Source organism: Coregonus lavaretus, assembly GCF_964263955.1.
Source record: "Coregonus lavaretus genome assembly, contig: HAP1_SCAFFOLD_3899, whole genome shotgun sequence".
NCBI lineage: Eukaryota > Metazoa > Chordata > Actinopteri > Salmoniformes > Salmonidae > Coregonus > Coregonus lavaretus.
Genome location: NW_028165265.1, coordinates 1,052 through 28,399, shown reverse-complemented (window position 1 = coordinate 28,399; position 27,348 = coordinate 1,052). Strand labels below are relative to the sequence as shown.

General features: G+C 43.1%; 1 protein-coding gene across 1 annotated transcript; it reads left to right on the top strand.

Annotated features, from left to right (window-relative positions):
• On the top strand, positions 1-25,842 carry LOC311116045 (rab11 family-interacting protein 4A-like; the record flags this gene model as incomplete). The annotated part of the gene is made up of 5 exons (XM_084191179.1): positions 1-354; positions 18,667-18,908; positions 19,189-19,374; positions 24,348-24,482; positions 25,788-25,842. Coding segments are annotated over exons 1-5 (699 nt in total), but the record flags the coding sequence as incomplete, so codon positions are not given.
• Positions 25,843-27,348: the final 1,506 nt, after the last annotated feature.

Sequence of the window (27,348 nt, the reverse complement as noted above, 5' to 3'; positions counted from 1 at the left end):
CCAAATGAGTGTGTGAGAGAGTTGCTGCATCTCTGTATGTGTGTGAGAGAGTGAGGTAGTTGCAGTGTGTGTGAGTCGCGCTCTCACAGATGAGCTAAGCCAGCACTCTCTCCTCTCCTCCTTTTCTCTCCCTCTTTTTCTGGACTACACTGATTCAAAGGACTGCCATTTGGACTATCTAAACCCCCGGCACTTTCTGTACTGACCTGGCTTCACCTGTGTGTGTAAGACGAAAGGCAGAGGACTTAGCCCCTGCTTTGAGGGGCGAGTTGGATGACTTCGGCGGATGAGGGCTTGGCCGGTGGAGTGTTGGGCCAGGGGGACCACCATGGCTCCCCCCATATAATGGACGGGGTAAGAGACAGTGCCTCTTTGCTATGGAACGGGGGTAGGGGAAAGATGGGTAGAAGGATAGAGAGAAGGATCTGGGGCGGAGGTTAGGTGTTGGGGGATCTGGGGGGTTGGTGGGGTGCTGAGTTCAGCGCCAGAGCTCAAAGTCCATTGTTCCAGTGGGGTGTGTGAGTGACAGAGAGTGTGTGTGTGTTTTGTGTGTGTGTCTGTGTTTGACCCTTTCTCTCTCTCGCTCTCTTTCTGTCTCTCTGTCTTTTTCAGACGTTTCTTTTGCTCTTTCTTCCACTGACACTCTGTAGCCTACAGTCTATCTCCCTCGGTCTGAAATACAATTTATCACCATTTACTCTTCCCCTCATCTCTCTCTCTCTCTCTCTCTCTCTCTCTCTCTCTCTCTCTCTCTCTCTCTCTCTCTCTCTCTCTCTCTCTCTCTCTCTCTCTCTGACCAGCCAGCCAGCCCCGGCTTTCAATTAATCCCATTACAATCAGTGGAGGGGTGAACCGAGACAGCACCCAGCCACCGGCTGTACAGAGAGAGAGAGAGAGAGGCTCTCTGTTTCGCCTCTTAAACATTGTGGGTTTTTAGTGTACAGTACAGTATGAGCTTGGCTGAAGCTCAATGTTGTCCTTTCCGGCTGTGTAACTTAGTCTATGGTTCAGTGAGAAAGGAGAAGTGTATACCACACAACAATATGTCAAAAAAGGAAGTCTACATTCAAACTGTTATAAGTCGGAATGGGTGATAGGGTTTCACAATGTTTGAGTTTCCTTGATAAGTACCTGTGACTTTGTCAATATACTTGTTGTAATTGTGGTCTCAGTTCCACAGAAAAGAGGAAAGGTGTCTATTTATCATACAGTAGCTAGTTTCTCTCACAGTGACATGTGACATGGCTAGCCGTATCTCTATGAATAAGACGGCTCATGTTCAGTAACAAGACATTACGTAATGAGATGTGTCCTCTTCTTCTCAAACTAACTAAGCTGATAGGCCTAAGCTATATTGTTTTGGTCCAAACCAGATCTGCCCGTCTAATACAGTATTTTGACCTGGGCAGGAATAACTAAACTGAACAAAAATATAAATGCAACATGTTATGTGTTGGTCCCATGTTTCATGAGCTGAAATGTTCCATACGCACAAAAAGCATATTTGTTTACATCTCTGTTAGTGAGCATTTCTCCATTGGATAATGGAGATAATTCATCCACCTGACAGGTGTGGCATATCAAGAAGCTGATTAACCCTCCCGTTGTCCTAGGGTCAAAATGACCCGCCACTGTGTTGAACCAACTTTATTTAATTTTTATATTTTTTGGATCATTTGTGAGAAGGAGGCAGTGATACTTTCTTTAAAGTCTCACTGCCTCCTTCTCACAAATGATCCCAAAAATATAAAAATTAAATAAAGTTGGTTCAAAACAGTGGCGGGTCATTTTGACCCTAGGACAACGGGAGGGTTAAACTGCATGATTAATACATAGGTGCACCTTGTGCTGGGGACAATGAATGGGCACTCTAAAATGTGCAATTTTGTCACACAACACAATACCACAGATGTCTCAAGTTTTGAGGGAGCAACCCATTGTCGTGCCATTCATCCGCCGCCATCACCTCATGTTTCAGCATGATAATGCACGGCCCCATGTCGCAAAAATCTGTACGCAATTCCTGGAAGCTGAAAATGTCCCAGTTCTTCCATGGTCTGCATACTCACTAGACATGTCACCCATTGAGCATGTTTGGGATGCTCTGGATCGACTTGTACGACAGCGTGTTCCAGTTCCAACCAATATCCAGCAACTTCGCACAGCCATTGAAGAGGAGTGGGACAACATTCCACAGGCCACAATCAACAGCCTGATCAACTCTTTGAGAAGAAGATGTGTCGCGATGCATGAGGCAAATGGTGGTCACACCAGAAACCGACTGGTTTTCTGATCCATGCCCCTACTTTTTTTAAAAGGTATCTGTGACCAACAGATGCATATGTGTATTCCCAGTCATGTGAAATCAATAGATTAGGACCTAATGAATTTATTTAAATTTACTGATCTCCTTATATGAACTGTAACTCAGTAAAATCTTTGATATTTTTTGTGGACATTTTAGTCATTTAGCAGACGCTCTTATCCATAGCGACTTACAATTAGTGAGTGCATACATTTTTCATACTTGCCCCCCGTGGGAAACGAACCCACAACCCTTGCGTTGCAAGCGCCATGCTCTACCAACTGAGCTACAGGAGGGCAAAATTGTTGCATGTTGCGTTTATATTTTTGTTCAGTATAGATTATAGTCACAGTCATTATAGACACTGACCCAGGATGAATGATGACCTTTAATCCACTCAAAACAGTAATTCCTCTTGAACTTTAAACAGTTAATGTGTGTGTGTGTGTGTGTGTGCGTGCATTTTTGTGTCCGTAAGTGTGCCTACTGGGGGGTAGGGTCGTCCTAACAGGGCTGAGAGTTGAATGTGTTACCAGGCTGATAGAAGAGATCTGAAGAGGGGCTGGGTCAGGGACACCTGCTGTTTGTTAGTGCTGTCTTATTAAATAATATGAAATGGTGTAGGCCATGCTTCCCTTAGATGTAGAGGAGAGTCTGGATAGTATGGAGAACTAGTCAATACTGACAGAAGATAACACATTCTTTCCATAGAAAAACAATGGACTTTATTATCTAAAGTTCATGGCACCAAGGTAACATTATATTAAAAACATGGCACCTCTCTATCACTGTCCACTCTCCATTCCAAGGGCAGGCACAGCTTTTCTGAACCCTGATATGGCCAGCCTCCATTATGGTGTCTATATCAGGGTTAGGCTTTATTCTGGTAGTTGGTGTTGGTTTTGTTTTGATATGAAACAGCTGGCTCTAACTGGTTTGTTTGAACATGACCAGGGCCCAGTTTCTCAACACTTGTTGCTCAATGGCAACAGGTTTAACACCATGAGGATAAATGGATGGCCAGCATGTTGACACTGCAATATGACTCCTAGGGCACTGATACTGATACTAGGGATTATTACACAGACTACATTGGCTCCCTCACCCTCTCTTTATCTGTCTATGTATGCGTTCCTGAAATACTCTTTCAGATAGTCAGGATGACCGGACTGTTTCCTCTGTGGGCGTCTTAAGACCCATTCCCCCTCACCAAGGACACCTTTTAACTATCTGACACACACACACACACACACACACAAAAACATACACACACCCTACACAGCATAACCCCTGATACTCCCCAGTATAAAACCTGAAACCTCACCCCTCCAGCCCAATACTAGTCCTGCCTTGAGGAAAGAAAAAACAGCTGAGGGAAATGTCACCACAGGGCCGTCCAGCCAGCATGGCACAGAGACACAAACACACATTTGTTCCCACCTGGCTCTTCAGGGAACAGGTAGCTGATTAGGTTACTAGGAATGTGGAAGGGGAGTGGCTCCCATAGAGGTACACAGGAGACTGTGTTGAGGTATTTTTACTGGGAAACCAATTGGGTTGATACAGGGATACAGGGACAATCTGAAAACCACAGGACGGGAAACCCTCTGGGTTGTGGGTGTGTGAAATGGGTCCTTCCTATCCTTGAAGAGAGAGTGTGTGTTTGTTTGAAACACACACCCTGACAACATGACAGATCAATGGCACATAATGAATTGTGGTTTGGAGAAGCTGAGTACACAGAGAAACTTGAGGACCTACTACTGTACAGGTGTCCAAGAACAAGCATGCAGGAGCTGCTGTCAATTATGAGGTTGGGTGTATGAGGGTGTGTGTCCATTTCTAAGTGTGTGTTTGTGTGTGTGTGTGTGTACTGTGTGTGTGTGTGTCTATAGTTTCTGTGTCAGCACATGCCACATGCATTTTTGTTTGTGTCTGTGTGTGTGTGTCTCAGTAGCCGAAACCTGAAGTGCTTATTGTCACGATCGTCGAAAGGAGTAGACCAATGCGCAGCGTGGAATGCGAACATACTTTATTATATTCACCACACGAACAAAAACAACAAAACGATATGTGAAGTCCTTGGTAACAAACACTAACCATACACGGAACAAGATCCCACCATACACTGTGCCAAACAGGCTGCCTAAGTATGGTTCCCAATCAGAGACAACAATCAACAGCTGATTCACGTTGCCTCTGATTGAGAACCACACCGGCCAACATAGAAAACACATAACTAGAGACTACCATAGAAACACAAAACATAGACACTACACACCCTGGCTCAACATAACAGAGTCCCTAGAGCCAGGGCGTGACACTTATAGAGACTTCTAGTGCTTACCTCACAGAATGCTGCTGGATTATGAGTCATCAGTTCCTGTTCTCTTTTGACTCGTTTGGTTTTTTCGCTGTGTGGGCTGAAGGTCTCGCCATTGCTGCAAGAGGTTGAATCATAAAGATACAAAACACACACATAGGAAACACTGGAAATAATCTCAGCTGTACTCAGAGAAGGAAACATACTGACTAAACAGTTAACACATAGGCCTACTGGTAAAGGACGGTAAAATAGACTTAAAAAGCAATATTGTTTAGTGACTGCACAGGTAGACTCCATTGTGTTGGAGAGAGCACTTGAATTGAGTGCCGGCTGCCGAGTTAGAGTGAAAGAGAGAGATAGAGACTGAAAAGCGCTCTGCAGTGCGTCAACAGTATGAGATTGGATTTGGTTCTTATCTTCTCAAGCACAGTCAGAGAAACACCAGCAAAGCCACAGTATGCCACTCTCTCTCTCTCCTTTCTCTCCCAGTCTATCTTTCTTTCCCTCCCTCTCGGTCTCTCTCTCTCCCCCACTCCTGTTTCTGCTGACGCACACAAAATCAAAGCCTCCTCTTTTGAATTTCGCCAATCAATGTCTGTCCCAGTGGGTGGCTGCTCATACTTGCTGCTCTCTCTCGCTCTCGCTCTTGCTCTCTCGCTCTTTCTCTCTCTCTCTTTCTATCTCTCTCTCTCCGTCTCTCAACTCTCCAACATACCCAATATCCATAAAAGATCATCCAGACTTAAATCCAGGGAATAATTATCCAGTCTATCTGAATATTTCCCATCTCTGGACGGCGGGAGAGAGGGATGCAGATGGTGGGGGAAATGATAGGATCCAGGCTAGAATACATGGAATAGCTAAATTACCCATTCAGATTTCCCATGCGGAAGTTGAAAGTAGGCATTACGACGCAGGGGAAAGAATAGACTGGCTTTCTGTCTCTTTCTCTTGGGCTAAATAGAAGGAGAAGAGAGAGTGGAAACATTGCCAGTGGAAACCTTGTCCTTAGGCCTTAAGTATAGCATAGTATAGCATATATACCTTGTTGTTATGGTGAGATGTTGGCCTGCATCATGCTCACTGTTCAGTCGTGATGAAGCAGTTTCTTAAACAATCTTCCATCCTCTTCCTTCTTCCTCAATCAATAGTAGCGTGAACTGCATGGTCGTCCAGATGATTGCCCACTGGCCCTGGGCTGCAGATCAATGACATGTCCAGCACTCAAATGTTATTGACCTTCAGCACCACATGGGAACAGAGAGGGAGTAGTCTATTTGATTAATTAGAGTAGTAGGAACAGTGTTGTCTCTCCACTTAAAATAAACTTAGACCTGGGAAAGAGGTAGGTGTCGATCAGAGGTGTTTTAAGGCTTTTCCAATATTGTTAATGTTACATGACATTAACGAGAGAGAGTGAGTGAGAGAGAAAGATATGTGTGAAAGTAGTCACTACAACTTTCCAATTCTGTTTGAGCAGGATGAATGTAGCCCATATTCATCCTATGTGTGTATTAACATATTCATGTTATCTCGCCATACTCTGAACAGATGGTGCTTTAAAATGGAAATGTCTCTTTTCCACTAACTTGCTGACTTTACCAAACTATTTATCAGTGTTTTTTCCAAGAAAAAGTCTGGAGGTTTGTGTGCCAACATGCTGTAAATATCATGGACATGTTTGTCTATATATTTGCATGAATATAATTTGACTGTGGGTCAAGCTTAGAATACATGAATGCCAAAGATAAGCTTGCATAACTGATGCTGCAATATACTAGGAACTAAAATTGAGATGATTCAGAAGTGGCATAGAGGTGTACTTTACTATTGTATAACACACACATTGTACATGTACAGTACAGGTGTACTATCTGTTGTCAAGAGAGAATTTTCCTGCCCAGCAAATTGTCGTGTATTCAAGGTTTAAAAAGGTGTCTAAAGTTTGTAATTTCTACTTTAAAATGTCAGACTTGATTTATCCTAACAAAAATGTTATCAACCCCTACAAAAATGTCCATTAATTGTAATCCACATAGTAATTCACATTTCCTGTTGCTGCAGGATTATTTTCCTGCTATGAGAAACTGGTCAACATGTATATGTGCTGGTTGGTTGAGTAGTTGTAGTTGTTAATGTGCTCCAGCAACTTAGAATATCCCTAGCAACTTTTTTGTTCATACAAGAACCCATAACAAATGTATGATGAATGTTTTGTCTTTTGCGTTTCACCGTGTCCAATACCACACACCCAACATTACCCAAGAGCTGTAGCTCAGCTGGTAGAGCACGGTGCTTGTAACGCCAAGGTAGTGGGTTCGATCCCCGAGACCACCCATACACAAAAAAATGTATGCACACATGACTGTAAGTCGCTTTGGATAAAAGCATCTGCTAAATGGCATATTATTTATATTATATTATATTATAATATAGCATCCATATTACACAGTAGTCAATAGTTACTGCAGTTACACCATAGTCATACTGTGGTAACAGGAACGTCAACACGACAGGAAACTTGTCTCCAGGTTCCCCTCCCTCCCTCTTAAGTTTCTGTTTGCCAGATGGAATTTAGGGAATCATGAGTCTTAGTCATTCCCATGGTTGGTGAAGCTGGTGTCAAGCCTCATGCCTCAATTGTAATCTTTCATCCTTAATATTAACATATTAATGTTATCTCGCCATACTCTTAACAGATGGTGCTTTAAAATGTAAATTATTTTTCCCACTAACATCACGTTGCTGACTCGACCAAACTATATTCATCAGTGTTCTGGAGGTTTGTGTGACAACATGCTCGAAATAGCATAGAAGTGTTTGCATGTATTTGCATGAGTATAATTTGACTGTGGGTCCAGCTAAGAATATGTGGATGCTAATACTCTTGCGTAACTGATGAAGTGATATTAGTACAGGAACTAATATAATACATTAAGTTAGTTGAGATGGATTGTACATGTACTGTAGATGTGCTTGTTGCTTAGTGGTAATTGGTGTTAAGGTGCTCCAGCAAGTGTGTCTGCCCAGCAAACTTTATTGTTCAAACTAGAACCCATAACAAATGAATTATGTATGTTTTTTGTTTTGCGTTTCACCATGTCCGATACCACCCACAGCATTACCCAAGAGCTATGGTATGACACACCATATTACACACACAGTGTAGGTTAAACATCCCACGGTCATTTGACTGACACCCTATTTCCCCTTCCCCTCTCAAGTTTCTGTTAATTGTCATTCCCATGGTTGGTGAAGCTGGTGTCAAGTCTCATGCCTCAATTGTCATATTTCATCTTTCATCCTCCCACTCTATCTCAGTTCTCCCCCCTTCTCTCTGACTCTCCCTCTCTCTCTCTCATCCCTCTCTGTCCAGCTCTGTAATCTCTCCACTCTGTTCTCCCTCAGTGGATGTCTGACTGGAGGGGAGTGGCAGTTCCTTTCCCTCCTCTTCCTTTCTCTCTCCCTGTCTTTTCCCTCTCTCATGTCCTCTCTTTGCTGCGCTGGATGTGAATAATAGATGGCTCTACTGATCCTCCTCTCCAGAGATCCGTGCTGTATCGCTCTTTTTCTCTCTCTCTCTCTCTCTCTCTCTCTCTCTCTCTCTCTCTCTCTCTCTCTCTCTCTCTCTCTCTCTCTCTCTCTCTCTCTCTCTCTCTCTCTCTCTCTCTCTCTCTCTCTCTCTCTCTCTCTCTATCTATCTATCTATCTATCTATCTATCTATCTATCTATCAGACTACAGCACACAAACCCAATGTCTGCAGCAGCATCTTCTGGTTAATAGTAATGCTTTGGCGTAACTGTATCTAGTGCTTCTCTTCTGTCCAAAGCACTTTATATTGTAACTCAGTGCTTGCACCACCGATGTGGAGCCATTTCTCGATCTGTCTTTTAGTGCAGCGCTCTCACCCACCAGGCAATCATCTCTCAGTAGCTGTCATTCTCCTCTACCTGCAACATGACAGCAACTGACACTGACCCCACTTTATTACCAATTGTCCCTGTGACACACAATATGTAGGAGCCTCTAGTGTTTTTATATTAGTGTAGATGAAGAAAAGGGAATAAGGAGAGGAAGACATCTTAGACTATTGAGATGTATCCCTTGCAATATAATTCCTTTAATGTCTGTAGTGTAGATGAAGGCGAGGAGACGAGGAGAGGAAGACAGCTAAGACTATTGAGATGCGTCCTTCTGAATCATCCTCTCTTTAGTCTTTAGACACAAAAACAGCATTGCATCGCCCAGAGCTGGAGCTGCTCTACTCTACTGTGTGTAGCAGAGCATCAATAACAGTGATTTTACTGCTGGGCTTTTCTCTCTCCACTGAGTGAGCAGGCCATGATGAGCCTAATAAAGACGTCCGGCAGGCTGGGTCGGCCGATGACTGAGGGTGTGAGGAGAGATGGGAGAGAGGAGAGGAGAGATGGGAGAGAGGAGAGATGGGAGAGAGGAGAGGAGAGATGGGAGAGAGGACAGGAGAGATGAGAGATGGGAGAGAGGAGAGATGGGAGAGATGGGAGAGAGGAGAGATGGGAGAGAGGAGAGATGGGAGAGGAGAGATGGGAGAGAGGAGAGATGGGAGAGAGGAGAGATGGGAGAGATGGGAGAGGAGAGATGGGAGAGGAGAGATGGGAGAGAGGAGAGATGGGAGAGGAGAGATGGGATAGAGGAGAGGAGAGATGGGAGAGAGGAGAGATGAGAGATGGGAGAGAGGAGAGGTGGGAGAGAGGAGAGATGGGAGAGAGGAGAGGAGAGATGGGAGAGAGGAGAGGAGAGATGGGAGAGGAGAGATGGGAGAGGAGAGATGGGAGAGAGGAGAGGAGAGATGGGAGACTATCTGGCATCATAAACACAAGGACGGGGGAAAGGGCTGAGTACAGTCTTTAACATGAACACACCCGAGTTCACATATGCGTATGCACACACACACACACACACACACACAAACACACACACACACACACACACTAACAGCCTGATGGCATACCAAGGACTCTTTGGGAATAGAAAAGCCTTTTTCCACTCCATCACCTCATCCCCTCTCCCTCTCCTCACACCCTCCAGCCCCTGAACATAACAAGAACATAGTGATGTGTACTATAGGTAGCCTAAGGATATGTGCCAAATGACTCCCATATAGTGTACTATATAGGGAACAGGGTGGCATTTGAGACGCAGCCTAGTTATGGCCACCAGGCTTTCCAGGATCAGATTGTTTGTTGCGCGAGGATCAGGTAGAGAAGCTGGTATTGCCCTTCCTTGCCCTGCCTACTTCCCATACGCACACACTTCTTCACGCACACAAACACACACGCAAGTATGCACACACACACATACACACACACACATGCACACACACGGACACATGCTAACACAGCTTAATTGGTGGCATTAGGACACAGTTTGGGAACAGAAAAGCCTTTTTCCACTCCATCATCTCATCCCCTCTCTCTCTCCTCACACCCTCCAGCCCCTGACCTCACCTGGGATGTGTGGAAACGGAAGAGGATGAGAGAGAGGGAGAGGGTGGAATGAGTGATGGCCTGGATATCAGGAAACCAGGCCACAGCCCCTGGGTCTTGGTCTCTCAGGTTGTTGGGGGCTTCCCATCTCTCACTTGATCTTTAATGGGAAACCAGAGAGAGAGAGAGAGAGAGAGAGAGAGGGATAGTTATAGAGAGAGAAATAAAAAGAGTTAGAGAGAGACAGAGAACTCCAGTGAGTGATCTAGAGATATCAATATTAGAGAAGAGCAAGAATGGACATATCCTGGGAGGTGGTGATCAACTGTACCCTCTCTGATGCTCATAAAGCTTGTACTAACATGGCACATGGCATCATTAAAGCAACTCCCTCTGGCATTCAGGTAACACGCACTGGCTGTTGTTCACTAGTTTACTCCAATTAGGGTGTCACGGTTTCGGCTGAGGCTGCTCCTTCTCCTTGTTCGGGCAGGCTTCGGCGGTCGTCGTCTCCGGAGTACTAGCTGCCACCGTTCTATGTTTCGATGTTTGTTTGGTTTTGTCTGTTTTGTTACACCTGTTCCTTGTTAGTGTTAATTATGCGTCCTATAAGTTCTCTTGGGTTTTGTCATGTGTTGTGTGTAATTGTTCGTGTCATGTTGGGATGCTAGTTCGTTTATTCTCTCTGTATTTGTTTTATAGAGAGTTCCGCACAGTGTGTGCCTTTTCTTTGTACTTTTCCGGTGTGCGTAAAGTTCGCTTGCCTGCCAGGTTGTATTTAGCCGTGTTTGGCTTGTTCCTTTTTGTCTTCACTAAAGACGTTAGTACGAAGCCTCTGTGTGTCCTGCGCTTGATTCCACACCACATCTACGCTCAACCTTGACATAGGGATAGGGTGGTGGGGTTGGAAAGTAATAAAGGATATGTATATGTGTATGTATGTGTATGTGTATGTATATGTGTATGTACAGTTGAAGTCGGAAGTTTGCATACCCTTAGGTTGGAGTCATTAACACTAGTTTTTCAACCACTCTACACATTTCTTGTTAACAAACTATAGTTTTGGCAAGTCGGTTAGGACATCTACTTTGTGCATGACACAAGTAATTTTTCCAACAATTGTTTACAGACAGATTATTTCACTTTTAATTCACTGTTTCACAATTCCAGTGGTTCAGAAGTTTACATACACTAAATTGACTGTGCCTTTAAACAGCTTGGAAAATTCCAGAAAATGATGTCATGGCTTTAGAAGCTTCTGATAGGCTAATTGACATACTTTGAGTCAATTTGAGGTGTACCTGTGGATGTATTTCAAGGCCTACCTTCAAACTCAGTGCCTATTTGCTTGACATAATGGGAAAATCAAAAGAAATCAGCCAAGACCTCAGAAAAAAAGTTATAGACCTCCACAAGTCTGGTTCATCCTTGGGAGCAATTTCCAAACGCCTGAAGGTACCACGTTCATCTGTACAAACAATAGTACGCAAGTATAAACACCATGGGACAACGCAGTCGTCATACCGCTCAGGAAGGAGACGCGTTCTGTCTCCTAGAGATGAACGTACTTTGGTGCGAAAAGTGCAAATCAATCCCAGAACAACAGCAAAGAACCTTGTGAAGATGCTGGAGGAAACAGGTACAAAAGTATCTATATCCACAGTAAAACAAGTCCTATATCGACATAACCTGAAAGGCCTCTCAGCAAAGAAGAAGCCACTGCTCCAAAACCGCCATAAAGAAGCCAGACTACGGTTTGCAGCTGCACATGGGGACAAAGATTGTACTTTTTGGAGAAATGTCCTCTGGTCTGATGAAACAAAAATAGAACTGTTTGGCCATAATGACCATCGTTATGTTTGGAGGAAAAAGGGGGTCGCTTGCAAGCCGAAGAACACCATCCCAACCGTGAAGCACGGGGGTGGCAGCATCATGCTGTGGGGGTGCTTTGCTGCAGGAGGGACTGTTGCACTTTACAAAATAGATGGCATCATGAGGAAGGAACATTATGTGAATATATTGAAGCAACATCTCAAGACATCAGTCAGGAAGTTAAAGCATGGTCGCAAATGGGTCTTCCAAATGGACAATGACCACAAGCACACTTCCAAAGTTGTGGCAAAATGGCTTAGGACAACAAAGTCAAGGTATTGGAGTGGCCATCACAAAGCCCTGACCTCAATCCTATATAAAATGTGTGGGCAGAACTGAAAAGGCGTGTGCGAGCAAGGAGGCCTTCAAACCTGACTCAGTTACACCAGCTCTGTCAGGAGGAATGGGCCAAAATTCACCCAACTTATTTTGGGAAGCTTGTGGAAGGCTACCCGAAACGTTTGACCCAAGTTTAACAATTTAAAGGCAATGCTACCAAATACAAATTGAGTATATGTAACCTTCTGACCCACTGGGAATGTGATGAAAGAAATAAAAGCTGAAATAATTATTCTGACATTTCACATTCTTAAAATAAAGTGGTGATCCTAACTGACCTAAGACAGGGAATTTTTACTAGGATTAAATGTCAGGAATTGTGGAAAAACTGAGTTTAAATGTATTTGGCTAAGGTGTATGTAAACTTCCGACTTCAACTGTATGTATGTATATGTATGTATGTATGTATGTATGTGTATGTATGTATATATGTATATATATATTAGGGCTGTCAAATGATTAAAATTTTTAATCAAATTAATCAGAATTTTCAGTGGATTAATCATGATTAATCACTATTTGCAATTACACCTGAATCCTAACAATTTTTTTTCTGAAATGCATACGATGTCCCACTCACGTGCAACAGACAGGAACTGTTCTTTACAAGCCTCCGCAAAATGAAGCTCCTCAGTTTTTAATATAGTCAGCGCAAAAGACTTCAGTTCCCACGTGTCACTGATTAAATGTGCAGTTACTCCGAGGTAATTGTTGTTACTCACTGATGTCCAATGGTCTCCTGTCAGGGCGATATGATTTACTTGAGCCAAGACCTCTTTCCTTTTTTCTTTTTCGTTTTCATAGAGCTCGTGGATTTTCTTCATAACTGTGGCTCTTGACGGTGGCTTATAGAATGAGTCTTGAGACGCCACTTGCAAAACATCAAGGAAACCTGAGTCTTCTACAATGCTAATGGGTCTACAATCCTTTGCAATCCATTTTGCTATTGTGTTGGTCAAATTATCTGAGGTTGATTTTGTTAATTGCCTGCAAACATTCAGCGTGGTCTGGCGCAAACCACTTGCTGAATCTGACGGCCCAGCAAACGCATGTTTGGCGTTGACATGGTACTTCAAGCTTGAACAGCTCCGGTGAAATTGAAACTCCTTCTTACAAATCTTGCAAATAACCTTGTACTTGTTAACTGTACCATCATCATTCTTTTTATATTTGAATCCGTCAATAGGCTCACCTTGCTCCATCTCGCCTCTAGCTCCCAACCACTTTCCTGACCTGAATAATTTGTCACACTGCGCATGCGTGAAATGCGTTAAAAAAATTGACGTAATTAACAGCAAACAACTAATTAACGTCGTTAACGCGCTATTTTTGACAGCCCTAATATATATATGTGTGTATGTATGTGTGTATATATGTGTATATATATCTATATATATATATATATATATATATTTGCGAGAAGAAGAAAAACATATGGGGGATTGGAAGTGATGCAGACAATTACATTGATGGAAGTTACAATCTACCTGCAATATTAAAGCTGATCTACCCCCCAAAACAAAAACAAAAACACCCATTGGCTGCTGTGAGATCATTTGGCAACCTCCACAGCCATCTATATTTATGGCTCTCTGACAGCGTCCTGGTGCACTTTTGGGAACACAGTGATGTGTTACCCCATGGTAGCCTAGCTGTTATGGCCGGAAGGCTTTTCAGGAGGAGTTTGTTGTGCAAGGATCCGGTAGAGAAGCCAGTCTCCATACGCACACTCCTACACACGCATACATGCATGCACACACACACACACACTCCACCCCCTCGGCCCCTCCTGTTGATCACCCTGTTCCCACTGTTGTCAGAACAGCTCAGGAGTGACTGGAGGAGTGCCAGCTGAACCCCATCCAAAACAAACCACTACCCCATCCTTCTCTACCCTGTCTCTTCTGACCTAAGCTACCAACTGCTTACTGGCATAAAGGCATTCACCCACCCTGACCTAACTGTCCCAGCCTCTATTGTACTGGACTACCAGGGCTGGGGGTGACGCTGTCTGGCTGTCTGGCTGTCGGTGTGTGTGTGTGTGTGTGTGTGTGTGTGTGTGTGTGTGTGTGTGTGTGTGTGTGAGAGAGTATATGTGTGTGTGAGTGTGTGTCCGCAGAAGGGATGTGTGTGTGCGCATTTTGTCTGTCTGTCCGTCCGTCCGTCCGTCTGCCCTCAACTGAACTTTAATTCAGACTTAATGGAGGCTCATTTGTATGTAAAAGCCCTATCTGAGTCTCATGTGTTGAGTCAAGGGAGAAGACCTTTGGAAGTTGCTCAACTTCTGTATACTGAACTGTACTGTAACCATTCGTAGCCATGCTCACCATACAGCACCAAACACAGCAGGGCAGATCCTACACTGTACACACTGGCTATGCAAAACGGCTTCCTCACGCCCAAATAGTTCTTCAGCAACAGGTGTCAAGTTGGGTTAATCGACACCATTCACCTACAATCGTACCAGTTCTTCCTACTGTGTTTTTGCCTTTGTGTGTTTCCTGTATAGAATTTACACTCTTCACTCTTAGCCTCCACTACTGCTACTTTCTTTTGCAGTCTAATATTTCCATCCCGAGAGGTGAGATGGGGCCTAGTTTATTGCCTCTACCCCGTGCTGGGTGGCATTCCTTGGGGCATGGAGATGTGAAGACCCCGCTCCTGGTCCTCTATGGAATATTAAACAGGTTCTTTCTCCATGTATTGTCCTGGCCCTCCCTGCCCCAGGGTCCCTGCTGCTGTCGCTTAATCCTACAGACAGTGCGTGTGCGTGCGTGTGCGTGCGTGTGTATAGGCCTACAGGGTGTGTGTATGTATGTGTGTGTGAGATCGAGGGGCGGGTGTGTGTGTTCTGGGAGGCAGACAGGCTCCAACAGAGCTTTAGTGATGTTAGGAATAGTACTTTTGGCTTCGAGCCCTGAGTTTTAGTCCGTTAGCAGTTCAACCAGCATAGCGAAAGAGAGAGAGAGAGAGAGAGAGAGAGAGAGAGAGAGAGAGAGAGAGAGAGAGAGAGAGAGGGTGGAGAGAGAGAGAGAGAGAGAGAGAGAGAGAGAGAGAGAGAGAGAGAGAGAGAGAGAGAGAGAGAGAGAGAGAGAGAGAGAGAGAGAGAGAGAGAGAGAGAGAGAGAGAGAGAGAGAGAGAGAGACCTGTAGCTCAGTTGGTAGAGCATGGCGCTTGCAACGCCAGGGTTGTGGGTTCGTTTCCCACGGGGGGCCAGTATGAAAATGTATGCATTCACTAACTGTAAGTTGCTCTGGATAAGAGTGTCTGCTAAATGACTAAAATGTCTAATGCTCTGTGTGGGATGATATACATGTACCTGTGTGTAATTGGGCTGCCCTCTGTACCTCCCTCTCTCTCTCTCTCTCTCTCTCTCTCCCTCTCTCCCTCCTACTTCTCCAGCATGTAGAGATAAAGTCATGTTCCTCTCTTAGCATTAGACTGGATTAGAGCTGTTGGAGTGACACTGAATGAATGACCAGTGTCTCATGACCTTTAACCTTTGGCCTCCCACCTCAATACCCTCCGTGACCCCATGGGTCACCCCACAGTGACGGATTCCACGAGCCTAATTGAAATTCCTTTAGTGTTTCACTTAAGACCTTGTTTGACCTGTTCAACCAACATGTTTTGACCTTTTGCTGAAAGCCTAAGAATGTATCTATCAGTGTTTCACGCTATCAATGTTTTGACTGGTGATGTACGGTAATAAGGTTGAGAGTACTATTTGCGTTGTCCTGTAGTCTGCACAAAAATGTGTGTGTATGCGCTTTCCAGATAGTGAGTGTGTATGTGCGTACGTGTGTGTGTATTATGTGTGTGTATATATATGTGTGTGTGTGTTCTGGGAGGCAGACAGGCTCCAACAGAGCTCTAGGGATGTTAGGAATAGTACTTTTGGCTTCCAGCCCTGAGTTTTAGTCCGTTAGCAGTTCAACCAGTATAGCAACAGAAATAGAGACTGAGAATGGGGAGAGAGAGAGGGGGAGAGAGAGAGAGAGAGAGGGAGAGAAAGAAAGAGAGAGAAAGAGAGAGAGAGAGCAGTTAGGGTGAGAGCCCTTGAGCGAAAATGCCTTTATTAGCCTCTAATCCTCTAATGCTCTGTGTGGGATGATATACATGTGTGTTATTGAGCTGCCCTCTGTACCTCTCTCACTCTCTCCCTCTCTCCCTCTCTCTCTCTCTCCCTCTCTCCCTCTTTCTAACTCGCTCTTTCTCTCCCTCCCTGCTACTACCCAGGCATGTAGAGATAAAGTCAAGTTCCTCTATTACAGAGAACGACCGATGTGGATTTTTTAGGGCCGATACCGATTTTGGGGGGTCAAGGAGGCTGATGGCCGATATATTTTAGGCCGATATTCAATATCATTAAATTAAAAAATGTTGATGTCAAAATGTCCCAGAGACAGCCATGTATCCATTAATGCATCAATTTCTAAATCAAACAATACATTTGACTTTGTTTTTACCAATCTAACTACATAACAGCATAATGGTAATAATTGTATTTGAATGGTAAATCTCTTGATAAACTGGGTAAATCAAGATGGCATAGGCCTACTCACAATACAGGTGAATGCATATTCAATAGGAGTGTGTGCATACATTGAGTTATTGAGCTTGTTTTGGCTAATCAGTGGAGTCTATGGTGCTACAAATGACAAACAATCTGTTTGCCTTCCATTTGGGTCTTATATTAGCCTACTGATCAACAACATTTGCGTAGAAGCATCACTCCAGCATGTCACGCCTGTATGGAAGGACATCATATAGGCACTGCTGTTAGTTTGAGAATATAAAAGAACATCTATTCAATGCAAATGGGTCCAACGTAACGTCATGATTTGCGATCACGGTGCCTATCAAACTAGTATTTTAAGTCATTTTCCGTGATCTGGAGTTATTATTATTTTTGCTGTCAGGACGCATCTCTAAACAACTCAGCTGCCAGGACGAAATTCAAAACAACTGAATTGGCTAGTTCAGCTACCTGTCAAGAAATGGGCGGGTTGTAACTTGATCCTACTGCTACGATTGGATAGAGCGAGGCTGTAACTCTGCTCCCTTTCACATCTCCTTACATCTCTCTCCATCGCTCATATGACTTGGTGCTGTTTACTGCTACTATGAGAACTAGCTCAATGGCGATGACATTTGCTACCAATCCATAAATGTGCATAATATCTAACAAGGATAGCGAGGGTAGGAAAAAATATGAAACTATGACGCACGTTCTGTCTGAATGACTCAAATCTGCAAATAGTTTGAGACGTGAGAACACACGCACGCGCTGATCTATAGCTTTCTTGGTCCATAAACATGAAACATGCAGGAAGATTCTTAGGTAGCTAAACCAATTGCCAACCTTTATTTAGGCATTTTAAAACACTTCCTTCTTTCCCTATTACAACTTATATTTGCAACAGGAGTTCGATTTTGGTCAATGTGTCAATTCATCCATTTCTCAATACTGCACCTTTCTACTGGAGAATGTGCTAGCTGCTGCTGATTTTCCCAGCTAGACATTCGTCTGCATTGTGCAGTGCTCGTGGCTCAGGCAGTGAGTGGCGGCTGGCATAGCAACAGCTTTGCTATGTAGAGGGACTATTGGCTAAGCCGATAGAGAAGGGCCGATAGCCGATAGACTAGAAAAGCCCAATATCGGTCCGATATATCGGCTCGGCCGATTATCTGTCGTACTCTACTCTATTACCATTAGACTGGATTAGAGGTGTTGGAGTGACACTGAATGACCAGTCTCATGACCTTTGACCCCAACTCAATACCCTCCATGACCTCCTGTGACACCCAGAGTCTTCCCACAGTGAAGGAATCCATAAGCCTGATTAAATCCCTTCAGTGTTTTACTTAACACCTCGTATGAATTAAGACATCATTTGAGCACTTGTTCTAGCACTTGGATTTTAGGTTTGAGCTCAGTGTTCACTCATAACCAACGTAATGACCTTTGCCCTTTGCTGAAACCCTAAAACGTGTCTATCAGTGTTAGACGCTATCAATATTTTGACTGAAAGTCTGAGAGTACTATTTGCATAGTCCTGTAGTCATGTAGTTCTGTTGACCTCACAAAGATGTGTGTGTGTGTGCGTGCCCTTTCCAGAGAGTGTGTATACGTGTGTGTGTGTGTGTGCATGTGTGCACGCATGCCCGTGTGTGTACCTCCCCTGCTCACCTCTCTCCCTTTCAGTATGTAAATTGTAAAGTATTTTGTCTGTAATGTCTTTTACGTTATGTGTCCCAGTAATACTACCTGTCGCCGTTGGCGTCGGTTAATGGGGATCCTAATAAATCTAATCAAATCTCTCTCTCTCTCTCTCTCTCTCTCTCTCTCTACAGCGTGGTGACAAAGCCCTTGCCCATCCGATCATCATGTGCACGCGGGTGTCCCCTAACCCTGAGCCAGGGTGCCATCTATTCCCAGAGGGAGAGGAGGAAGGAGAGGTGGAGGGCAGAGAGAGGGCAGAGTTAGACATGGACAGTGCTGTGGAGAGTAACCTGGGATCAGATGTCTCTGAAGGGGGGAGGAACGGAGGAGACAAGGAGGATGGACTGGGGGCACTCTTCTTTCCTGGGGACAAGTGAGTACCTCTTTTAGTTGTTAATCTGTGTGTGGTGTTGAACATGGTGTCTTTATGAATGAACTTTCTTTATTAAAAAAATACTGTAGAGATTAGGCTCGTACATGTAACTCATCTATCTCATGTGAAATATATCATTTGCAATCTTATAAAAAAATCTGCACTGTCAGTGTCAGAATTTGAATAGTCACCCTTAGAATTTAAAAATGAATGTACAATTTGTATTTTTTTTTAACGTATTGAATGCCACTTCCTGAAAGTCTACTTCCTGTTTTTGCAGGTGCAGTCAGCTAAACCCATCGGTGACCTCTGACCTATCGACGCGTTCCTCTGCCTCTCTGAACGAGGAGCAGTTTGAGGACTACGGAGAGGGAGAGGACGTGGACTACACTCCCAGCAGCCCCTGCCCCGAGGACGAGACGCGCACCAACGGCTACTCTGACCTGGGCTCCTCTGTACCCTCCAGGTAAGAGGAGACACAGACACACTAATACACAGACACACTATTACACTGACACACTATTACACAGACACACTAATACACAGACACACTAATACACAGACACACTATTACACAGACACTAATACACAGACACACTAATACACAGACACACTATTACACAGACACACTATTACACAGACACACTAATACACAGACACACTAATACACAGACACACTATTACACAGACACTAATACACAGACACACTATTACACAGACACACTATTACACAGACACACTATTACACAGACACACTATTACACAGACACACTAATACACAGACACACTAATACACAGACACACTATTACACAGACACTAATACACAGACACACTAATACACAGACACACTATTACACAGACACACTATTACACAGACACACTATTACACAGATACACTAATACACAGACACACTAATACACAGACACACTAATACACAGACACACTATTACACAGACACACTAATACACAGACACACTAATACACAGACACACTAATGCACAGACACTAATACACAGACACACTATTACACAGACACACTATTACACAGACACACTATTACACAGACACACTAATACACAGACACACTAATACACAGACACACTAATACACACACACTATTACACAGACACACTAATACACAGACACACTAATACACAGACACACTAATACACAGACACACTATTACACAGACACACTAATACACAGACACACTATTACACAGACCTACTAATACACAGACACACTATTACACAGACCTACTAATACACAGACACACTATTACACAGACACACTAATACACAGACACACTAATACACAGACACTATTACACAGACACTATTACACAGTCACACTAATACACAGACACACTAATACACAGACACACTAATACACAGACACACTATTACACAGACACACTAATACACAGACACACTAATACACAGACACACTAATACACAGACACACTAATACACAGACACACTAAAACACAGACACACTATTACATAGAGTACAGAAAGTTGCAGAACACCATATGCAACAAGAAATACAAACATAGACATGACCAAAACTGTGACATTATATGAGACAGAAACACAAACACGAAGATGATTCAATACCTGTCAAACATCATGTGACCCCGAAAGGCAAACTCATAAACTTACAGAAATCTGCATAACACTGTGCAACAGAAAGATGACAAATACATGCACAGCATCACCCAGCCCATAAACACAAACACACAGAGCTAAGAGTTTGAACGATTTCATATCCCAGTGATGATGACTTACTGAACTCCACAGAGCATAATGTTCTTCTCCCAAAAAATATATTTTCACAAAACACCCCCTGTCAAGTCTCATACCCCCTGTCCTATACCCCCCCTGTGCGTGTGTGTGTGTGTGTTTGTGTGTGTGTGTGTGTACCCACTTCAGGCTGCTTCTCTCCTCTCTCACAGCTTAGCTTACCAAACTCATTAGTTTTTACTCTTGACTGGAACAGAGTAGGATGATATCCCAATGGTACCCTATTACCTACATATTGCACTACTTTTGAACAGAGCCTTATGGACCCTGGTCAAAAGTAGTGCACTATAAAGGGAATACGGTGCCATTTGAGACGTAGCCTATATGGCCCCCAGGGCCTCTCTTGATTAATATTCATCTATAGAGCTGTTTTTAAGGAGGATTTACTCCCAACACTATTCGGCTTCCTTGTTCCTGCTCAGAATATCAAGTACATAAAGTCATTACTATGGACTTTTCTTTTTTTTGTCCTACTTTTAAGTTGAGTTTAGATTAGTGCTTTATGATATTTTTAGATGGTTGGGTACGTTTCCATGGAAATGTGAACATACAGTGCATTCGGAAAGTATTCAGACCCCTTGACTTTTTCCACATTTTGTTATGTTACAGCCTTATTCTAAAATGGATGAAAGAGGTTTTTTCCCTCATCAATCTACACACAATACCCCATAATGACAAAGCAACAACAGCTTTTTAGAAATGTTTGCAAATTTATATAAAAAAATAAATAATGAAATAAGACATTTACATAAGTATTCAGGCACACCTGTATTTGGGAAGTTTCTCCCATTCTTCTCTGCAGATCCTCTCAAGCTCTGTCAGGTTTGATGGGGAGCGTCACTGCACAGCTATTTTCAGGTCTCTCCAGAGATATACGATCGGGTTCAAGTCCGGGCTCTGGCTTGGCCACTCAAGGTCATTCTGAGACTTGTCATGAAGCCACTCCTGCGTTGTCTTGGCTGTGTGCTTAGGGTTGTTGTCCTGTTGGAAGGTGAACCTTTGCCCCAGTCTGAGGTCCTGAGCAATCCGGAGCAGGTTTTCATCAAGGATCTCTCTGTACTTTGCTCCGTTCATCTTTCCCTCGATCCTGACTAGTCTCCCAGACCCTGACGCTGAAAAACATCCCCGCAGCATGATGCTGCCACCACCATGCTTCACCGTAGGGATGGTGCCAGGTTTCCTCCAGACATGACGCTTGGCATTCAGGCCAAAGAGTTCAATCTTGGTTTCATCAGACCAGAGAATCTTGTTTCTCATGGTCTGAGAGTCCTTTAGGTGCCTTTTGGCAAACTCCAAGCGGGCTGTCATTTACCTTTTACTGAGGAGTGGCTTCCGTCTGGCCACTCTACCATAAAGGCCTAATTGGTGGAGTGCTGCAGAGATCGTTGTCCTTCTGGAAGGTTCTCCCATCTCCACAGAGGAACTCTGGAGCTCTGTCAGAGTGGATATCGGGTTCTTGGTCACCTCCCTGACCAAGGCCCTTCTTCTACGATTGCTCAGGTTGGCTAGGCGGCCAGCTCTAGGAAGAGTCTTGGTGGTTCCAAACTTCTTCCATTTAAGAATGATGGAGACCACTGTGTTCTTGGGGACTTTCAATGCTGCAGACATTTTTGGTACTATTCCCCAGATCTGTGCCTCGACACAATCCTGTCTCTGAGCTCTACGGACAATTATTTCGACCTCATGGCTTGGTTTTTGCTCTGACATGCACTGTCAACTGTGGGACTTTTTACAGACAGGTGTGTGCCTTTCCAAATCATGTCCAATCAATTAAATTTACCACAGGTGGACTCCAATCAAGTTGTAGAAACATCTCAAGGATGATCAATAGAAACAGGATGCACCTCAGCTCAATTTCGAGTGTCATAGTAAAGGGTCTGAATACTTATGTAAATATGGTATTTCTGTTTCTATTTTTTTATTTCATAAATTAGCAAAAATTTGCTAAATTTTTTTAAAACCAGTTGTCGCTTTGTCATTATGGGGTATTGTGTGTATCCAATTTAGAATAAGGCTGTAACGTAACCAAATGTGGAAAAAATGAAGGGGTCTGAATACTTTCCTATAGCACTGTATGTGAACATATGGTATGTGTGTGGTATGTGTTGTGGTGTTGTGTTGTTATAGTAATAGGAACGTATTGTAGTTTGAACAGGAATAGGTGTGGTACTACTCTCATAGTACAGTGGTCCTGTGAATACAGTGTACCGTGTGTTTGCACGTACACTACCGTTCAAAAGTTTGGGGTCAGAAATGTCCTTGTTTTGGAAAGAAAAGCTTGTTCTGAGAAATTAAGGCTATTCCATGCGAGAAATTGCCAAGAAACTGAAGATCTCGTACAACAGTGAAGAGGCGACTCCGGGATGCTGACCTTCTAGGCAGAGTTGCAAAGAAAAAGCCATATCTCAGACTGGCCAATAAAAAGAAAAGATTAAGATGGGCAGTCTGAGATATGGCTTTTTCTTTGCAACTCTGCCTAGAAGGTCAGCATCCCGGAGTCACCTCTTCGCTGTTGACGTTGAGATTGGTGTTTTGCGGGTACTATTTAATGAAGCTGCCAGTTGAGGACCTGTGAGGCGTCTGTTTCTCAAACTAGACACTCTAATGTATTTGTCCTCTTGCTCAGTTGTGCACCGGGGCCTCCCACTCCTCTTTCTATTCTGGTTAGAGCCAGTTTGCGCTGTTCTGTGAAGGGAGTAGTACACAGCGTTGTACGAGATCTTCAGTTTCTTTGCAATTTCTCGCATGGAATAGCCTTAATTTCTCAGAACAAGAATAGACTGACGACTTTCAGAAGAAAGTTATTTGTTTCTGGCCATTTTGAGCCTGTAATCGAACCCACAATTGCTGATGCTCCAGATACTCAACTAGTCTCAAGAAGGCCAGTTTAATTGCTTCTTTAATCAGCACAACAGTTTTCAGCTGTGCTAACACAATTGCAAAAGGGTTTTCTAATGATAAATTAAAATGATAAACCTGGATTAGCAAACACAACGTGCCATTGGAACACAGGACTGAGGGTTGCTATTATTATTATTATTATTATTATTAACAATGTCTACACTGTATTTCTGATCAATTTGATGTTATTTTAATGGACAAAAAAAAAAGCTTTTCTTTCGAAAACAAGGACATTTCTAATTGACCCCAAACTTTTGAACGGTAGTGTACATGTCATGTGTTTGTGTGTGTGGGCGGGGATGGGTGTGGTGTGAATACAGTGTACTGTGTGTTTGCACGCGCATGTAATGTGTTTGTGTGTCTGCTGTATTTGTATTTATGATGATCCCAGTAGTTCCTGCCAAGGCAGCAGCTATTCCTCCTGGGGTCCAGCAAAATTAAGGCAGTTATATACAATTAAAAACATTTACATTATATTTCACAACAGATTTCACAACACATTAAGTGTATTCCCTCAGGCCACTACTCTACTACCACATATCTACAACACAAAATCCATGTGTACGTGTGTGTATAGTGCGTATGCGTGTCTGTGCCTGTGTGTGTGTCTCTTCACACACACAGGTGTATTTGTTATCTGTTTTTTAAATCTGATTTTACTGCTTACTGTGTGTGTGTGTGTGTGATGTGTGTATATTCTCTATCTAACGCTATATCTTTATCTGTGTGTGTAGTGCTGGCCAGACCCCCAGGAAGACACGCCACATGTACAACAATGAGATGATGGATGTGTACTGCTCCCAGTGCTGTAAGAAGGTCAACCTACTCAACGACCTGGAGGCCAGGCTGAAGAACCTCAAGGCCAACAGGTAACACAGGATAGGACACCATCACACGTACGCATACGGCCTAGAGCCCAGCTGAGTAAGTGGATCTATAACTAGCATCAGATCCTGTGGTCAGGAAAACTCCTTGCTCTAAGAATGAGATGTGTTCTCACAGAAAATGAACCTGGTCATTATTTCAGGGAGATGACATACTTCTATTGTCCACTATGTTTACATTTACATTTTAGTCATTTAGCAGACGCTCTTATCCAGAGCGACTTACAGGAGCAATTAGGGTTAAGTGCCTTGCTTAAGGGCACATCAACAGATTTTTCACCTATTCAGCTCAGGGATTAGAACCAGCAACCTTTCGGTTACTGGCACAACGCTCTTACCCACTAAGCTACCTGCCGCACCTGTTTACCCTGACTGTACTGTATGTAAGATAGGTTGAATAATACTGCCATAGTGACCTGCTGTTTATTTTGGTGATGTCACAAAGGGCTTAAATGTATTGTCTCCACACACACGCACACACACACAACTTGTTACGTAATTCCCCAAATGTCAGAATGGGTCGCCACCATTCATTGACCCACATCATCAGCGTGTGTATAATGAGAGGCATTGGCGGTCTATTTTAAGACACGTTATCCTGTGTGATCATTATGGAGTTAATCACTTCCTCTGTAAACGAACAGACACACACACACCTGCTTTGATGGACACACACTGACTGACACACTCACATCTCACACAGAACTTACATATAGACTTGCGCTCTATTGTACACAGACACACATACACACACACACACACACACAGACAGACACACACACACACACACACACACACACACACACACACAAACACACACACACATACACACCTGGACTCCTACCATATGTAAGCCATAGCAGTAGTGGCCCTAGGCTGGTGAACTCGGTAATGAATGTAATGAAGTGGTGAGGACTCTGGAATCGTTTTGTCTTCTCAGGGAACATTATTTCATTAACATTGACATGCCCTTCGTGCCCTACTCTCCGGTTGTGTCGTAAATGGCACCCTCTTCCCTTTATAGGACTCTACTATTGACCAGGGTCTATAGGGCTCTAGTCAATAGTAGTGCACTATATAGGAAACATGGTGCCATTTGGAACACATACTCTCTTTCTCCTCTTGTGAAAAATACTGATTAACAATACTATCTTAATACCAATCAAACAGCAATTAGCTTTACTATCTATAATTCATTGTTATAACTAATAAACTAAAGTCTCTAGACATATCCATGACATTTGACAAGGGTAAGACTAACTGTGATGTTTTCTGTTTCTTTTTCTCCAGCCCCAATAGGAAAATCTCCAGCACAGCCTTTGGCAGGTCAGTCACGTCTCCATATGTATGTGTTGTTACTGTGTTTGTTTTTGTATGTTGGCCACTTCCTTATTGAACCAGTCCCTTAGTCATGTGATCATTATGTTAGCCAGTGTATTAGACTACTATCTAAGTAATACTTGTGTGCTTACTGTGTTTGTTTTTGTATGTTGGTTATTGATTAATGATGACCACTTCCTTATTGATCCAGTCCCTTAGTCAAGTGATCATTATATTAGCCTGTGTATTAGACTACTATCTAAGTAATACTTCCTAAGTAATAAGGTAATGGTTTTAGTATACTGAACCTCTCTACCTCTTCTGTGTTCACTTTACTACTACAGTTACTACTGTGTACAGATGTAGGATCTTCATTTAAGCAGTTTCTCACAGCAGGAAAATAACCCTGCAGAAACAGGAAATGTGAATTATTGTGTGGAATATAATTAATGGACATTTTTGTAGGGGTTAATCAATTTTTTGTTAGGGCAAATCAAGGACATTTTCTGCAACAACAGGGTGATCCAATTAAGATGCTTGTATGTACACATTGAAGCAGGGGCACTGTGTTCAGCATACAAGTGTACCTGTATACAATGCAGTGAAGGCATTGTTAATTTTGTTACAGTACAAAACAGACACATACAAACAACAACATCACACAAACATCAACTACATTTACATTTTACATTTATGTCATTTAGCAGACGCTCTTATCCAGAGCAACTTACAAATTGGATAACACCTGCCCAGACCCACATGCTAACACCCCATCTCAAACGCCCACATCACTCTCTGCCACATGGCCTCAAACTGCACAATTTTGTATCTCTCCGTCGCCCACACACTTTCAACATTTAGATAATAAAGCATTTGACCTTTCCATTGTGTTAACAACAGAGGATTGGTTGATTTCCAGTTTTTAAGTATACATTTTTTCAAGATGATTGATGAGAAAAGTATCGTCCAACCCATCAGGTATCTCACTGCACCCTCATATGCCATGTCTTGAATTATGCAGACAGACGGATTAAAAGTAAATTCATCAGTAAATTCTATACATTAGTTCATACTGGATTAAGCGTACATTTTAGTTAATTGTAATTTTGTTAGTTATGTCCCAACATTCCCTCCATATTGTGCCAATATCAGTTATTTTTAAGTCTTGGTTCCAATAGTTTATATTTATTTCTAAGTGATTGTCAGTTAGATAGGCTCTCTTCAAGGTTTTATAGCTTACCTAATATGATATCCTTTCATTGTGGTCAATGTACAGTGTATCTAGGGCTTTGTCCTACTTCCCTCCTCTAGTGAATTAAACTGACAAAGAGAGATTGGCCTGCCAGCACTGATCTATGTGCATAGGGATCAACCTCTCCCCTCCCTCTCTTCTGTTTTCCTTTCTCTCCTCCTCTACTCTCTCCCTCTCTTCTACTCTCCTCCTCTACTCTCTCCCTCTCTTCTACTCTCCTCCTCTACTCTCTCCCTCTCTTCTACTCTATTCCTCTACTCTCTCCCACTCTTCTACTCT